The following is a 17620-nucleotide window of genomic DNA, read 5'->3' as shown; positions in this document are numbered from 1 at the left end:
TCTCAGCCTGCTTGAGATTCTCTCTCTCCTCCTCCGCCCCCCCCCCCCCCCCGCCCCACTCCGGCTCATGCGCACTGGTGCACTCTCTCTTAAATAAAAAAAAAAAAAATTAAAATTAATTAAAAAATTAAAATATTTCAAGTAAACTCATAGGGCTTTAGAAACACCGATTTATATAGTCATCCACTATTTCTTTATGTGTAATTATGTAATTTGTTCATCTCCCAAATAGCTGCAATAGATAATACCACTGACCTACTTCCAGGGCTGGAAACAACAATAATAGTGACTACAAAATTTATTGAGAGCTACAAAAATTTTGTTACACATTTGTAATGTGAACAATCAAAAACTTAAAAATGACTTTTAAAAATCGCATTAATGGATTTGGTCAAAATGCATCCTTTCGAGGAAGGCCCCTGTACCCATGTATAAAATGACAAGCCTTGAAATCTGTTGTGCAGCTCTATTGTTAGAATTGAGAAGAAATTAGAAATATAGGGACACCCTCCCATAGGAGACACTAATTCATTCAAAGAACATCTGTAAAGACAAACTATGTGGGGAAAGGACTAGCCTATTATAGAAGGCTACACGTGCTTAGTTTGGGGCATATCACTTGGATTTCTCACCATCCCCTAATTTTCACTAAATGTAGTTTAAAAACTGAAACTTGAAAAGCAGAAATAAAATGGGATTTCCAAGCCATGTCTACCTAATTGCCAACCTGCTTTCCCCACAAAGGCATTCTGGTGATACTCCATCATATTAATCTTCAAAATATTTGTAACAAATCTCTGTGAGATGATTTAATGTTATAAGATTATGATCCAATTGATTTACCTATTTATATGTCCAGGTACACATGTTAAAAGAAAATAAATTTATCTCTTGGTTTTTTCAAGTGGATTAACAAAGCACTGAAATATATCTGACATCACCCTGGTAAATTACTATGGTATTTTAACTTTTACTACAACTGCATTGACTTATACAGTCGAAGAGTCTTCTCTTTCCTTTCAGATCTTTCATTTTTTGTAGATGACTTTTCCTTTAGCTATAACATATTCAATTAATTCGTGATGGCCTCCAAACTGGTAAATCAAATGCTCCCATCTAGAAAGAAATCAAACGTACTTTAATGTATGCAAGCCAAAATTATCCCTTTGTCAATAAATGCTAATTTAAAAATACATTCTCTCAAAATTTCTTCATACTTTGTCATTGATATTTGGGCTTTTAAAAAAAAACAGATTACATGATAACTGGTCTATAACTTAAATACGGTTTAACGATGTTATTTAAGTATTTGATCTTAACATATTTGATCCTATTAAGTGATGTACAAAAAGTAACATCAGTATTATTTTCAATAGAGAGAGTGAGGAGTAGAATTACAGAGCCTCTTTCTTCTGTCGAACACGAAGTCCAAGGACTGCAATAGGCTGGCTAGGGTCAAGGAGCCATAGGATTAACAAATTTAAGACAGAAAAGTAACACTCAGTTGTCACACTGGGGGCCCAATTAGCAGCAGGCTGTGGGTGAGTAACCAGGGGCGGGAAAACTTAAGCCTTTGGGGATCTGGTAGGAGTGAGAAGACGCCAGAGAGGTAATGAATCAGAACCAGGGTGACGAGCCAGAGCTGGGACATGCATGCCCAGTACAAGCATCGGTCAGAACTCCAGCAGAAAAACTTGTGCTGGGGGGCACAAGTCCCAAGTCCAGGTCAACAGAACAAAAACCTGAAGATCTATGAAAGATGTAAGACAGATGAAAACACTGGACAATCTGGTCTCCTCTGTGTGGTTTAGGATCTGTAGGCAGACTTTCTGGTTAGAAAGGGATGATGATAAAGGAGATTGGGGGCATCCGAGCCTACACAGAGCCTGATGCTAATAATTAGCAGAAAAGGCATTTAATCCCAGTCTATATATTACAACAGGCATAAAAGAAACTAGTTCAGTTGGGAGAGCACTCACCTGGACGAATTGATGATAATGAGATCTCCCTGCTTACCAACTTCCAGAGATCCATGTGTGTGAGATTTTCCCAGCGCATAAGCTGCATTGATAGTGGCAGCCGCCAAGGCCTCAGGCATGGACATTCTCATGTTCACACAGGCCAGATGCATGACCATTGGCTAAGGCAAGAAAGAACAGTGTTAGAGGAAAGTAACAAAATGGCAACTTCTACCTGGACATTTCTCAACGCAGCACAACCAATAATGGAAATTAAATATATAGGAGGAACTGGCTAAACTAGTATGAGAAAAGTTATAATTCACATGTAAAGATTCTTATGCTTTGGAGAAGATCCCTTTATTAATACAGATTTCCCACCCCCACCTCCGCCACGTATAGAGTATTTATTCACAACTTTTCAAGACCACTAAGCTCCCCTCCACACTCACTCACTAAAACTTCTTTGAGCTTGTGCTAACCTCCAAGACAGGAATAAGCTATTGTCAAACCACAACGCCCAAGGCGGAATCAAAAAATTATGCAGGTAGAACTTTCTCTCCCCTCTCTATGCCTGGAGGCATTTATGTGGGGCAGAAATATCCAATTATTCTGTCGTCTACACTTCTTTTCTTGTTTCACAGGAAAACATTTTTTAGATCTTTGGAACATTTTAGCAGCTAGTGAACTAGTTTTAAATTATTTATACACTTGGTGGAAGACTGATTCTCTGCTCAGAAAGGCACATTAAAAATAATTACCATTGAAAGGCAATATGCGTTAGGGTTGAAATCACTGCCCAGAGCAACGATTACCCCTTCATCTAACATCTTCCTAGCCCGAGGTTGCTTCAGTCTAAGACAAGGGGGAAAAAGAAAAAAAAAAAAAAAAGATGTCAGTCTCTGGAAGTGGAGCTTCTGCAGACTAGATGTTCAGAATGGAAGCAGACTTAAGATATCCAACCCCTTTGTGTTCTGGAAGAAGAAACAGAAACTCAAGGTTAAGTGATTAATGGTGATGTGGAAGCCTAGGACTTCTGACTTTTATCATTCTGCTTTTGAAATGACTTGGCTATGATTAACTTCTTTAATTTGGGAGTGTTCATTTTGGCAATTTTTTGAATGTTTATTTATTCACTTAGAGAGAGAGAGAGAAAGAAAGAGACAGAGGGAGCACACATGCATGCAAGCAGGGGAGGGGCAGAGAGAGAGAATCCCAATCAGCCTCCACGCTGTTAGCACAGAGCCGCTAGATGGGGATCGAATTCACGAACCCCTGAGATCGTGACCTGAGCTGAGATCAAGAGGCGGCACTTAAACTGAGCCACCCAGGTGCCCCTATTTTGGCAATCTTTATATACACCCAGAGATTCCTGCTAAGGAAGAAAAATACAACTTAAATTTTTTCAAATGTAACAAACTTTTTTTTGACTCCCAAATATAAACAATGAAGTTTTAAAAAATGTTATTTCTATTAACTTCAATTTTGCAATTTTTTATTCATATTTCTCTCCCTCCTTGTGCAGGGGGTGGGGGGAAGGGTCTCGAACATTTTTTGTGGCCCTTTAAAATCCTGAAGGCCCAAGAATCTAATAGGTAAAATATTTGTGCTTCTTCCTAGGGTACATGTCTCCCTGACCTCCTTGGCACGATATTATTTATTCTTCAGGACATGACACAAAAGTTATGTCAGAGATAAACAGAGCCAAACACTAGTTAAAATGCTGAAGACAAACTGTATTCAGTAATAACGATTGCAGAAGGGAAAAGAGTCCCATGTGGACTGGACTGTTTTGATCTGTGCAGTGCTAACTGGGTGTTTTAAGAAGGAACGAGGAGATCAGGAGGAAAAAGGGGCAGAGGGAGTTGAGTAGAGTCAGGGAAGTGAAAATTTTCTAAAAGCACGAGAGATGGTCCAGTATGATCTGCGTTTGTTCACTGGCACTGGTTTGTTCTCTGGAGGAGAAACAAACTTCACTACCTTTACAAAAAGAGGGAGGGGCATAAGCTGGTGCAGTGTACCCACCAGGCTGGGAACTAGGGACAGAGTTGTCTTCTTGAATGTTTGCCTTCTGAAGAGAGGGCTCTAAGGTCCTTGAGGAGACAATCCTGCTTGGGTGGTGGAAGATTTATATCTCAAAGGAGCAGAGAAATGGGCACCTGCATGGCTCAGTCAGTTGAACGTCCGACTTCGGCTCAAGTCATGATCTCATGGTTGGTGAGTTTGAGCCCCACGTCGGGCTCTGTACTGACAGCTCGGAGCCTGGAGCCTGCTTTGGATTCTGTGTCTCCCTCTCTCTCTGTTCCTCCCTGCTCGCTCTGTCTCTCTCTCTCTCTCTCTCTCTCTCTCAAAAATAAATAAAGATTAAAAAAATTTTTTAATTAAAAAAAAAAGGAGCAGAGAAAGAATTTACAATTGCAAGCTTTGTAAAGTTACTGCTGTAAGAGGAAGTCCAGGGGTCCAGCTTCCTGTCGCCTGGTTTTGTTGGGACAAACACTTAATTCCCCTGTCAGGCTGGGCTTTCTCAGGCAGGCACTTTATTAAGGGGCACGGGTCATCCTAGGGATGCAGTCTTGAGCTATCAGACTCTACGCTAGTATTTACTCAGGCTCACAGTGTCGGGGGGAGGAAGACAGATAAAATCGGTTGTGCTGAGAGTCTACAGGTTTTACTGGCCAAGACTGAGGTCCTTGAAACATTCACAGTCTATGACTGACAATTTGCAGGACGACCTGGGATAATGTTCCTCAACTAGGATAATATATGAGAGGAGGTGGGTGAAGCAGAGATAAGGGTGAGGAAAGGTAGAGGTTAAAATTTCCCCACGGTTCATTCTGATGGCCTCCCCTCCCCTTCCAGAAATACTTCAGGAGGTAAAAAAAGAAAAAAAGAAAAAGCAAAAGTGAGGCTGTAGAAGTCTCAAGGGAGTGCCAGAAAAACTAAGGTGAATGTATCCGGAATAAATTTAAACAGTACACACAAAGATGCATAAAATAATGATTACAGCAAGTCCTTGAGTAGCATAAGGCAACTGTTATTCTGGAAATGAGAGTCAAGAGAATTCAGGGCAGGGGCACCGGGGTGGCTCAGTTGGTTGAGCGTCTGACCTCGGTTCAGTTCGTGATCTCATGGCTCATGAGTTCAAGCCTCACATCAAGCTCTCTGCTGTCAGCACAGAGCCCGCTTCAGATCCTCTGTCCCCATCTCTCTCTGCCCCTGTCCTGCTTGTGCACATTCTCTCCCCACCCCCTCCCTCTCTCTCAAAAATAAACAAACATTTGGAGAGAAAAAAAGAGAGAGAATTATGGCATCCCCCTCTCTCTCCACCCCCCTCCCCCACTTGTGCTCTCTCTGTCTCTCTCTCTCTCTCTGTCTCTCTCTCTCTCTCTCAAAATAAATAAGCATATAGAGGGGGAAAAAAAAGGAGGGAGAATTCAGGGCATGGCAGGGAGCCCTGCAAATTGCTCCTGTTGGAGAGATCAGAAAAATTCCAGAACAGAGAAGCCAGAGAGAAAAGTGTGGCCTTGTCTGTGATTCTTCCTGTTGTCCAAACTGCGTGACCAACCCATCTTGCGGTGACCACAGATGGCAGCCCCCTCTGGCAGCGGGACAAAGCTCTGACTTTTATTGCTGAGCTGCCCTTCATACTTCAAGTGTCAGAGTTTCGCTCCATCTTAAGAGATTCAAAGTGAGTTAAAAGTGTTCCTTGGTTGATGGAAAATTAACCAGATTAAGTATTGATTGATGACTTCGGTTGATGATTGCTGAGACTTGCTGTAAATGCCAAGATACCAAGGACGGTTACTGATTGATATTTCCTGGTTGTAATCTACATTATGTCTACTCTTTACATTAAGAGAATAGTAATAATAAGAGAAATGTATAATATTACACATATGTGTATAAATCATACTGTATTTGAGAAAAGCACTGCAATATTCCTTTCTTCTCTCTTATAAAGGTTACTCAAAGCCTGGCTTTTCAATCGCTAAGGCCAAGTGTCCCAATCCCAGCACAGTTCATATTGTGGCTGGGTAATTCTTGGGCAGGACAACTCTCTGTAGTGGGAGGCTGCTCCATGCACTGTGGGGATGTTTAGGTGCATCCCTGGCCTCTACTCACTAGATGCCAGCAGCGCCCACTAGTCATGACAACCCAAACTACCTCCAGACACGGTCCAATGTCCGAAACGGCAGTTATGAAGATGAACTATGGGCTAGGTGCATTCAATCCATAGAGGGCAAACAGCAAAATTCCTGGGAAGATTTCACAAAATATACTTAGACATCTCCCCTTTCCTCCCACCTCCGGGGTTTGTGAAGATTGTGGTACCTACTTGCATCCTCTTAGAAAACAGCTCCTTCAGATTCTGAATATTGCTAAATATCTCTAACATCTTATGCATGTTTTTTTAAGTAGAAAGTCCATTACATTGTTTTCTAATGATAAAAGTGATGCATGATTTTTAATTGGAAAATCCCAAAAAAGGAGGGAAAAAAAGAATGAGAAAGCTCCACTCTTCCCAATAATCCCACCACTCAAACGCCATTTGGGTCCAAGCTCTTTCCTCAGAATAATGCATCTCTGTACATGACTCCAGAATTGGCATCTCCCATGGGCTCAGTTTTCCTGATCTGCATTTTTCAGGAATTTGGAAGGGCAATGAAATACTATTTAGGCATCTCGGTCTGCATCCTCAAAGCTTGCACGGGCAGCTCACCTCAGCATGTAGGCGGTGGTGGGCAGGAGGACAGCGGAGCTCCTGGCCGTTGCCATGGCAGCGATGCCTTCATCGCTCACTTCTTCCAGGTGACTGATCGCCTGAGCTCCCAGCTCAGCTCCCAGCTAAGCAGAATGGGCAGAGAGAGAAAGGTTTCACCACCAACAACAATAATCAACAAAGTGCCAGAACATTGTTTTCCCTGCAAAAATAAACAGCACTCTATTATGAAAATTTCTTGGCAACTGCCTCTTGAAAACAGAAGCCCCCAAAAGGGTAAAGGCTTTGTCAAGGACATTCACTTGCAAATGAGCTAGTGTGCTACTTTAAAAACTATTCTTAAACATAAGGGCTTACTGATATTCTTCAGGCATTTGCTAAAAAAGAAAACTTCATGAATCTTATGGATCAGAATAGAACATTGAGTGACATTGGTAATAAAATCTGATTCTTTTAGCATCATAAAAACACCATAAAGAAAGGTATATTGGATTGCATTGCACTCAGTGAAAAGAGATCAATTAAGAAAACAAACTTTAAAAATGGAATTGTATGTATAATTTGAGAATATCTACTTGAGCTTGATGTCTCTCCAGGTGAAAAGTCTGGGCTTGATTGTCAGAGGAATACCAAGAGGAGGTAATCTTATAGTAATAATGAGAACATGGCATTAAAGTGGGTTTCTTCTCAGCTTGACATATCCCTCCCCTTACACACACACACACACACACACACACTGCCCCAGTCTGAAAGGTGATATGGTAAGCACTCCAAGGCAAGGAAAGTAGACTAATTTTTGACATTACACCATGGCGCAGGGAGGCAGCGATGCCCACACCAGGGCAGGAAAGAGCCAGCCCCACATCAGTAGGAGCTCAGGTCTAATAACATTTTGGTTTGGGCTTCTGGAGAGTCCAATGTTCCATAGACAGACTTTGCTCCCCAGGGGGAGTTTCTTTCCAACTTTGGAATCACCTTCACTTTTCCAAACTTGATTTGTTCATCCTGGATACTGACCTCTATTGATTTAACTGGCCAGTCACTCTCTATGACCAAGAGTATCTTGTTGACCACCTAGTTCACATTCATTCAACATTCAACAAATATTTACTCTCTAAAGGCCATCTGTATGCCAGGTATTGTGCTAACCCCAGGGATAGAACTGTGAAGGTGTGGGTACAGTCCTCAGTGTGTTTATGGTCCAGTAGGGATCACAGAGGCAATTTGAACACAGTGGGACAAGCATACGGAGGGACTATAACCCATTTTTGGAGAGCTCTGGGAAGGGTCCCAGAGAAGTGGTAGCTAAGATGAAACATGGAGGGGAGTTAGAGTGAGCCAGACAAAAGACACTCAGATTAGAGAAAGCATATCCAGAGGCATGGGGTATTAGGTATACTAAAACTATTTACTGTGGTTGGCTCATGGTAAAGAGGGCAGAGAAAGGGGAAGATGGGAGGTGAGCGAGAGCTGGATCCTGGTAAGTCTACATGTGCTGAGTTTGGGATTCATCCTGCCAGCACTGGTGAGCCTTGCAGGGGTTTTCAGCAACAGAGAGGAAAATACGATGCACTGTAGGGAATGGATTAAAGGAATGAATTGAAGTGCAGGAAGTGTGGATGCAAGGAGAAAAGCTGTTGCGGGAGCTGAGAGCTGATGGTGGTTTGAACCAGGCAGTAGGGTGAAGAGAAGTAAACCGAGAGATATTCAGGAAATAAACTGGGAGCTTTTGCAGATTGGTTGAAATGTGACAGGTAAGGTGGGGAGGAGACCAAGTGATGTCCAAGTTTTTGGCTTAGGCAATACATAGGTAAATGGGGTCATCCACTGGGCAGGAAACACGGGACAAGATTTGAAAGTGATATTAAGAGATCACATTACATGTGCTGTCGTTGAGACACATGTGGAGTATCCACATCTGTATTTTTGCCCCAACGGCAGTTATTTATTTTGCTCCAGGGTTTAAAGGAGTGACATCTAGATTCACAACTGAGGGAATTTTGTCTGTTTTATTCACTGCTGAATTCTCAGTGCCTAGGACAGTGCCTGGCACACACTCAAATATTTGTTAAAAGCATGAATAAATGAATCTGAGCAAGACATGCAGATCAGAAAATCATCCGGTGACTACTAATGGGGCACTCCACCAACATTCACCTGGAGGCTGCCACAGAAAACCCCTGGAAGCCACATGTGAACTTTGTAGACTCTGCCAGTGTAGCTTTGTGTTCCAACCAAGCTATGTTCTGAATTTGATAAACAAGATCACAAAGGTACTTCTCTTCCTACTAATACCACCAGCAGGTGATAATAAAAGTAAATGGCCGGCAAAAAAGTAAATTTCTAATAGAGGTCAGCGATTCCAAGTCTCAACCAGACCGGCCCCCGCATTGTTCAAACGAGTTCTCCCATTCTCTATCTTTTCGAAAGGCTATTCCTAACTCTGAACAAACTAAGGAAGTTTTCCACCGCACGAGTCTTGACAAAGGAAAAGCCAAAGGTCAACCACACCTCAGCAGCCTTCATAGGATGGAGTTCATCCCCATGAAAGTTAATCTGTAATCCTAGATCTTTTCCACTTTGAAGAATCCTTCTGGTGGAATTGAGATCAAAGACGCCTTTCTCACAGAACACATCTATATTGTCCACGTGTATTTCCCCACGACTGCCAAGCTCCTTCAGCTTTGGGAGGTGGTTATTGATGATTTCATCAGCAGCTTCTGTAGCAGTCTTTCCTCTGAGGGAAGAAAATGAGATTACATGGGAAAAACAATTTTTTTAATTGAAGAAAGGCTTTTCTGGCACTTGAAGAACCTGACAAACTGTAGGCAAATGACCCTAAGATAGAGAAATAATTAAAGCTATAACTCAGGAGTCTTAACAATTGGGCTATAGCAGGGATATTGACGAGATTTCTGTACACACAGACCCTGGACACAGAGACTCAAATGGCTCATCCATTCTGGTTCAGCCATGTTGCCTTTGAGAATGCCAGCAAGGCTCCCTGCCTGAGAAACTAAACACTCTTTTCGAAGACACTTAGAGAGCATCCTGGATGCTTCCCTGACAAGCACCTGCAGGGCCCCCTACCTGGGCCCTAGCAATCACTCTGCCATTTTCTTCTTCCACACTATTTCTAGAAGCATCAGCCTAAGGCTTCCTATCTCACCATTTGTAACCACGAGGAAAGAGGATCATGAGAGGCCCTGAAATTCTAAGATTCTGAAATAGTTATATATTAGAAAGGGCTGGGCTTCTGAAGTCAGACAGACACAGAGCTCTACTATTTGCTGGCTACACAACTTTGGACATGCTATTTAGCCGTCATTTGGCATACTCTGAGGCTCAGGCTGTATGTATCTTTGGGGATCAAGATGTAGACCTCAGAGACTCATTAGCAGATGGAGAACATTCCGTAAAACTTTAGCACTATATGGGGTACCTGGGTGGCTTAGTTGGTTAAGCGTCTGACTTTGTCTCAGGTCATCATCTCACAGTCTGTGGGTTCGAGCCCCTTATCGGGCTCTGTGCTGACAGCTCAGAGCCTGGAGCCTGATTCAGATTCTGTGTCTCCCTCTCTCTCTGCCCCTCCTCTGCTCACTCTCTGTCTCTCAAAAGAGAATAAAAAAACATTTAAAAATTTTTTACACTTTAGCCCTATATTTGGAACATAAAAGTCTCTTGTTCCACAAAAACCATTTTGGTAGGAAGACAGAGGTGGACCACGAGGAGACAGGCACTTACGTATATTGTTTCCAATTCTCAAGACAATCATATAGATAGTGTGTTCTCTCACTGCTTTACCAATTCTCAAAAGAGTTAAGTGATGCCCTCAAAATCACCCAGTGGGAAAGTAGCCAAGCTGGATTCAAACCCAGGTCTGGTATGGCTCCAAAGCCTGAGACTTTTCTACCATGTTACACTGCCTTTCATCCACCTTATGTTCCATTTGGGGAAAAATTAAAACTCCATTTTCTGTAGACAGATGTCCCAAAAGTTTTAGTACAGTTTTAAGCTTTAATAATAACCTCAGAAGTAGAAATGCTAAACACATACAAAAGCATCATTGGAAATATTAAGTATTTATGTTTCAACTTAATTAGTTCTGTGAATTTTAAATAATAAATTTAATGTTAATTTTTAAATTTTCTCTGATTAAAAATGATAAACCAAAAATTCACATTAAACTTGTTTTTCAAATACACAAAAGTGAATAAATGTAAAAATATATAAATTATTAAACTTTCAAATAATTTCTGTAAGCCTGTGGCACTTATGTATCTACATTATCAAAACTCAAAACTGCACTAAGACTTTGCCCTGTTAATTGTCAAGTCCTGGATTTCTTTGGACCTTTTAGTTCTAGCACTGCGGGCTTTTGGGTCTAGAAATTTCAGGACAGATAAAGTACGAAGGCAGAAAGGGGCATAATTCTCCCATATAGGAGAAACTTTTTGGATAAAGGTAAAGCTAAAAAAACATTTACAACAAGAAAACATGTTTGGTGCTAAACAAGTAAACAGATGAACAAAATTAAAAACCATTCTGAGTCTTCTTGCCTTACAGATGTGATCTATCTCCTACAGAGTGTTTCTCTGAATCTGTAATGTGTGATTATGCTGTCACGGGCAACTATTTACAGTAGCATCTGTCATTTTAAAGGATCTATAAGGGGGGGGGGGGCATTGCTTTTTGTTAACCGAAAGAGTTTTGAACATCTCTTCCTCCTTCATCATTAAGGGACTAGCAAACTGATAGGTCCGGTGGGGATCGCCTTCCTAAAACCACCAGCATGAGATGTGTATTAGAATCAGAACACCTCTCTAATGGCTTCTACCGGACTCTTCTGCAAGAACTAAAGCGTGGATTCACCTCCACTCCCATGAGAATGTATCCCCACTGAGGCACCACCTGCCCCCTTCCTTCTCTGTTGTCAATGCCCCAAATCAAAGCTGGGTGCCCCAGGTTGAGGTTACTTTGGCACTGAGTGAGCCCCGCAGTAAGTGGCCGAGATGCCGATGGGCCCCTGGCGCCGAGCGCGCTCAATCACACGCAGCATCTTGAGCTCCGTCTCCAGGTTGAGGCCGTATCCGCTCTTGCACTCCACCAGTGTGGTGCCCGCCCTCATCATGCACTGCAACCGCTGCTGAAAGGAGCAGAATAGCTCCTCCTCCGAGGCTTGGCGCGTGTGCTCCACAGTGAAGTTGATGCCTCCTCCAGCCTGGTGAATTTCCATGTACGTGGCTCCTGCCAACTGAACACAGGGCTCACCCTTAGGCCAGGCACAGGCACGAGGTTGCAGGCAGGTCCACAGAGCCTACCTCCAGGGGTGATATTCAAAATAATTTAACAACTGATATGTCAGGGACACCGGCAGATGGGAAAGGATGCTGGGACACATAGCCGTGGAAGCCTCTACTCTGCCCGGGTGATGGGGGGGCCGAAGGAACATGGGTACCTCAGGAAGGACTGGGGTGGCAGAAATGGGAGATGTGGTGGGGAGCACTTCCAATCTCAGGCAGCTGCAACAATTTACCAACCAGCCCACGAGTATTTCAGTATTTTAATAACCCAGTTGGCCCCAATGTGTGCCAGCTAAGACTCTGTCTATCCGTAGCACCTATGGATGAGAAAACAAAGCTTAGACAATTTGGGAACCCCACTGCAGCTATTCCAAACATCTACTAAAGAGACCCAGGGGGGTTTCCACCTCTCAGTATCTGGCCACTAGAGTTTGGGGCCTGACCTCTGTGACTCAAGCAGAGAAGCTCTTCCTGGGATCCCACTGGGCTCCAGTTACTCTAGGCAGCAAGAAGTGTGGTGCAAACAAAGTATGCCAACCTGGGATCCCCCTGTCAGAGTTTTTCATCTGGGTTCTGCCATGGCGAGCTGGTGAACTCACTCAACAGCCATCCCTTTTCTGGGCCTCACGTTCCCCATCTATGTAATGAGATGTTTGGACTGCAAATCTCTAGGATTGTTTTTTTGGATCTGAAATTCTGTGCTTTAATAAAGAAGTCTTAAACACAGCTCTAGTGTGTGGGGCGCCTGGGTGGCTCAGTCGGTTAGGCGTCCAGCTTCGGCTCAGGTCATGATCTCACGGTTTGTGAGTTCAATCCCTGCATCAGGCTCACTGCTGTCAGCACAGAGCCTGCTTTGAATCCTCTGTCCCCCTCTCTCTCTGCTCCTTCCCTGCTGGTTCTGTCTCTCTCTCTCTCTCTCTCTCTCTCTCTCTCAAAAGCAAAACTGAAACAAAACAAAAACAGCTCTTATGTGTTGAAGAAGGTACACAATATCTGAAGAAATTTCTTAGCTGTTAGGATGTACACTTAAAAACCAATGTGAAGAAAAGAGATGGAAGAACCTTAAATGCATACTGTTAAGTGAAAGAAGCCAGTCTGAAAAGGCTACATACTATATGATTCCAACTATATGATATTCTGGAAAAGGCAACACTAAGGAAACAGTAAAAAGATCAGTGACTATTGGCTCTCAGGGGTTGGCGGGGAAAGGGATGAATAGGCAGAGCACAGAGAAACTTTAGGGCAGTGAAACCCCTCTGTATGATACTATAAGGGTGGTTACGTGTCATTACACATTTGTCCAAACTCATAGAACATGCAGCACCATGAGAGAACACTAGTAACTATGGACTCTGCATAATAATGATGCGTCAGTGTAGGCTCATCAATTGTAACAAAGGTACCACTCTGGTGGGGGATGTTGATAATGGGGCAGGCTGTGCATGTATGGGGTCAGGACGTATATGGGAAATCTTTGTACCTCCCACTCAATTTTGCCATGAACCCAAAACTTCTCTAAAAAATAAAATCTATTAGAAAGAAACAATGTGAAAATGGTTCCAACCAGGGATGTGAGGGCTGACCACGGCTAATTAATGAGTTGTGACACAGAATACACCTTCTATTTCTTAATAAGTCTCATTTTTCAGGGAAAAAAAATACAAGATTTATTTTATTTTTTATGATTAGCAATATATTTTTCCAAGTTGGAACCAATGAATGGTGAATTTCAAACTGTTTCCTGGAGCCCCTCCAAAGGCTAGTAGGGGTGGAGAGGTGAAATGGGGGAAGGGAAAGAGAGGAGAAACTAGTAGAAAAAGGCAGCCCAGCTCTGTTTTAAAAGGAGGAGTCTAAAACAAACAAACAAAAAACACACATACATACATACATACATAAGGATTCTACAGCTAAAAATTTTTGAAAACTATCATACCTAAAGATTGCTGGCCCTATGCATAGTATAAAGATTTGGACAGTTATAAGTCAGTTTTGTTGTAATTTATTTTCCATAGTCCAGGTCAGTAAAAAATATCCATTAAAAAGAAATGTAGACATATGTTGTTGCAAAGCTTGATAGCCTAACCACTCTTTAGAAAAAGACGTGTCTGTATTTGTGCCTTATTTTGATGTGCCATCATTTACTGCAGTTACCTTCATTGCAAACTCGTGAACTCTTTCACCAGCCCAGACTGGATGTGTGTGTGCATCCACCAAACCTGTAACCAATAAATCAAATCATTTTTAAATCTGAGAAATAGAAAGCCCTTAGATAGTAGGCAGACTATCTCGAACCACTCTTGGGAAAGCAGGTGATGGCCAGCCATCTTGGAGGATGATGGAGGAAGAAGAATTTGTATGGTTTCCTCCACCAAGAGGAAGGAAGCCTCTCTGCATGGCCGGTCTAGAAGCCTCTAATGGAGGAGGGTGACTCAGCATGACGAGTATATCCAATAAAGAAACACAGCTTCTTCTGCCCACTAAGCCCATGCTCACTAAGCATCCTGTTTTAAAACAGGATGTCATAGCTATTAGTTCAGCAAAACCAGGGACTGTATCACCAAGGAATAACGTGGGTGTGAAAACAGAATACAATCCCTCCCAACTTTGAGAAGGAAAAATATGAAATCAGAAATATGAATCTTTCTTCAAAAAAAGAAATGTAGGGGCGCCTGGGTGGCTCAGTCGGTTGAGCGTCCGACTTCGGCTCAGGTCATGATCTCACGGTCTGTGGTTCGAGCCCCGCCTCAGGCTCTGTGCTGACAGCTCAGAGTCTGGAGCCTGCTTCAGATTCTGTGTCCCCCTCTCTCTCCGCCCCAACCCTGCTTGTGCTCTGTCTCTGTCTTTCAAAAATGAATAAACATAAAAAAAATTTTTTTAAATAAAAAAAAAAGAAATGTAGCTTAACTGAAGAGAAACTATAAAGCAATCATTTGGATTGTTTGTTTATCCAGGTCTAACTCAGTAAAGTGTGTCTTTCCAGAATATTTTGAATACCTTGTGGATTAAAAGTCTCATTCATAAATAGTTCTGATTGGACTAAAATCAAGAATCTCTATTCAGATTGCGTTCTACTATTTTCTGCTTGTTTTCATAAGGTTTCACTCTGACTTTAGTTCCTGACTCCCAAGAGCCAGAAGGTAGAAGTTCTATCAGGTATACATAGTATACATTTTTAAAATGTAAATTTTAGCCTCTATGTTTTGTATAGAACTCAAAATTTGTGAAACTTGCTTCAGATGATTTCATGAAGCCATAGAACATTATGTAGGAGATGATGGTTAACAAACTGATTTTGTTGTCAATCATTAAAGATTTAAATAAACTTCAGTGAAATCTCTAAGGATCCCCCCCCCACACACACACACACACTTTTCTGCCTAGAGATGTGTTGTTTCACACTCTCTGTAAATTTAGAGTATATTCTGGTATTAGAAACAGCAGTTTGCCCTATCTGCCTCCCATATGAAATAGACTAGTAAAGTTCTTCCAACAGCCTTTGAACCTAAACACACCACAGCTGGTTTCTCTCTAGCATGTGAGTGGGAAGAAGTGAAGTGAATGAATGTTTGATTCCCAGCTTGCCCTTTACCTGTCCAGCAATCTTGGGTAAGATATTTCATCCCTAAACTGGAGCTTTCTAATGTGTAACATATAGATAATGATACTTTACAGGGCAGTCGTAAGGATTCAAGATGAAAACATGTTTGTAAAGCAGCTTAGACATTCAATAGTAGAAATTCAATGCACAGTAGCTATTATATTTTAGTATTATTTTGAGACCCTATTTAAAACAAGCTGCTACTCTTCTTTATGTTACTAAAACCGGATGCAGGGCTTTACTGAAAAAGAGGTTAATACCTGGCAAGATGCATTTCCCAGAACAGTCAATTCTTTCTTCAAACGTTTCTTCAGAAAACAGTGTTTGGATAGCATCAGCCCGACCAATGGCTTTTATAAACCCATCCCTGAATAAAAATCAAGAAATAATTACTAAAGTTTGGGGAAATACTGTGGAAAAGCTGACTAATGATTTAAACTATGTTGCCCATGTGTTTTGGTATCAGTCAACATTTGTTGTATTTCCTACTTGCATCTGTGTCTTTGAAAAAAAAAAAAAAAAGACTCTAGCCACATGCAAGGCAAAAAGCCAAATCATGTGTACAGAGATTGCCAGTTGTCTGGTAAGATCAGTGTTCCCTTTCCCCCACAGCGCTAGATTCCTAAATTTTAGCTGAACACATGACCACCCAGAATGAAGACTACATTTATGGGTTTCTCATCAGCCGGGTGTGGCCCATGTGACTAAATTGTAACCAAAACGATTTTTTTTCTCATCCTATTTCCTACTATCTGGAAGGTGGACACCATAAGGAGAGGCGGAGCAGCCATCTTGGGTGATGAAGTGAGTGAGAAAGAGGGTTGTGCACAGGAGAGCAAGATACTAGGGCCTCTGGATTCTAGAGAGTACGGCCATCAATTAGCTCTGGATTCCTACCTCTGTGCGGTTCTGTTATGCTTTTAACTAATTTTTAGCAATAACACTGGGAATGTTGTTTTTTTTTTTTTTATCACTTTGTTAATTAAAAATAAAACACACAGTCCCTAAAAGCTGGACTCTTACACAACCCTAAGCAGCCTCAGATAAGGGCCCAGCCCATCTTGCGCAATCGCGATGCCGTGGCGCTCTCCAATTCAAACAGGCATCCAAACTCCATTCCCACTGCAGGCTCACCCTCCCAAACTTTGGCTCTTCTTTTACTCACGTCATTGCAGGAAGCACAGAAGCTTAGTGAAAACTGAAAATGTCCCCTTTTTTTGGTAGCTGAATCTTAACTTCCTATCACCCCAAACCATCACTATCTGAACGTCTTCCGTGGTGCTCAAGCTTTAGTGTACAAAGGGCTGGAGAGTGTTTTGTAAAAACTTAAAGTCCCAGAACTCCACCGCAGAGATGCAGATTCCAAAGATCTGGAGATAGGGGGCAGGGAGGGCGTGGGGTTCAGCTTGAGAGCGTTTTTTCACCAAACGGCAACCGGAAGCTGTCACACAAGGTAGGTAGCAACAGGTGCCTAAAAGACAGGCCTGCAATGGCTCTCTGGATGCCGGAAAGCTTTTTTTTCCCCGGTTGCCTCCAGAGCGCACAAGTTAGGGAAAGGGGGCCAAGCCGGTCCCCCCAGCGCGCGGCCACTTACGTGCCCACCACCAGGCTGGCGCCCTCCAGCACGGCCAGGCTGTGCAGCGCGTCCCGCGCCAGGAAGCGCTCGCCGCGGGCGCACACCATCACCACTTGCTGCGCGTTCTCCAGCAGGAGGCGGTGGCCGCCCGCCATGTCGCCGCGCGCCGCGGGTCTCCAGGTGGCCGCGGAGCTCGTGCGGCTGGCTAGCCGGCGGAGGAGGGTGCGGGTGGGCGGGCCGCGCCCGGGGCAGGGAGGGTGGAGCCGGGGCGGGCGCTCTAAGCCACCGCCTTCCCAATCCGCTGGGAACGCGCGCCTTCCCCCCACCCCCCGACCGTCGCAGCTGCAGTGCCTGTGCCAACAACCCGAATGAGGATTAGTAATAAATGTTATCATGGAATCTCTTGTGTTTTTTTGGTCGCCCTCTTATTTTCCGAGTAAATGTGGAGACTGTTGTCCCTACTCT

The 17620-nt window shown here is 42.9% G+C and overlaps 1 protein-coding gene across 1 annotated transcript; it reads right to left on the bottom strand.

The window, feature by feature from the left end:
• Positions 1–289: 289 nt before the first annotated feature.
• On the bottom strand, positions 290–17318 carry AMDHD1 (amidohydrolase domain containing 1). Its single transcript, XM_042947429.1, has 9 exons — positions 17174–17318; positions 15840–15946; positions 14133–14197; positions 11655–11932; positions 9190–9415; positions 6679–6803; positions 2720–2813; positions 1980–2140; positions 290–1116 (listed from the first exon to the last, which is right to left on the bottom strand). Exons 1-9 carry the CDS (start codon positions 17308–17310, stop codon positions 1029–1031), a joined length of 1281 nt encoding a protein of 426 aa, XP_042803363.1. The 5' UTR covers positions 17311–17318; the 3' UTR covers positions 290–1028.
• Positions 17319–17620: the final 302 nt, after the last annotated feature.

The sequence above is a fragment of the Panthera leo genome, chromosome B4 (genome assembly GCF_018350215.1).
Source record: "Panthera leo isolate Ple1 chromosome B4, P.leo_Ple1_pat1.1, whole genome shotgun sequence".
Taxonomy (NCBI): Eukaryota; Metazoa; Chordata; class Mammalia; order Carnivora; family Felidae; genus Panthera; species Panthera leo.
Note: the sequence above shows the minus strand (reverse complement) of the source record. Positions and strands in the feature narration are given on the sequence as shown.

What these genes read in the sequence shown, in the direction of transcription:
- AMDHD1 (XM_042947429.1), bottom strand. Translation starts at nt 17,310, where the DNA reads ATGGCGGGCGGCCACCGCCTCCTGCTGGAGAACGCGCAGCAAGTGGTG. An exon ending in GCCAGCCTGGTGGTGGGCAC is followed by an intron (nt 15,947 to 17,173) that starts GTAAGTGGCCGC and finishes ATTTTTATTCAG; the next exon opens with GGATGGGTTTATAAAAGCCA. An exon ending in ACCACCGCCTACATGCTGAG is followed by an intron (nt 2,814 to 6,678) that starts GTGAGCTGCCCG and finishes CCCTTGTCTTAG; the next exon opens with ACTGAAGCAACCTCGGGCTA.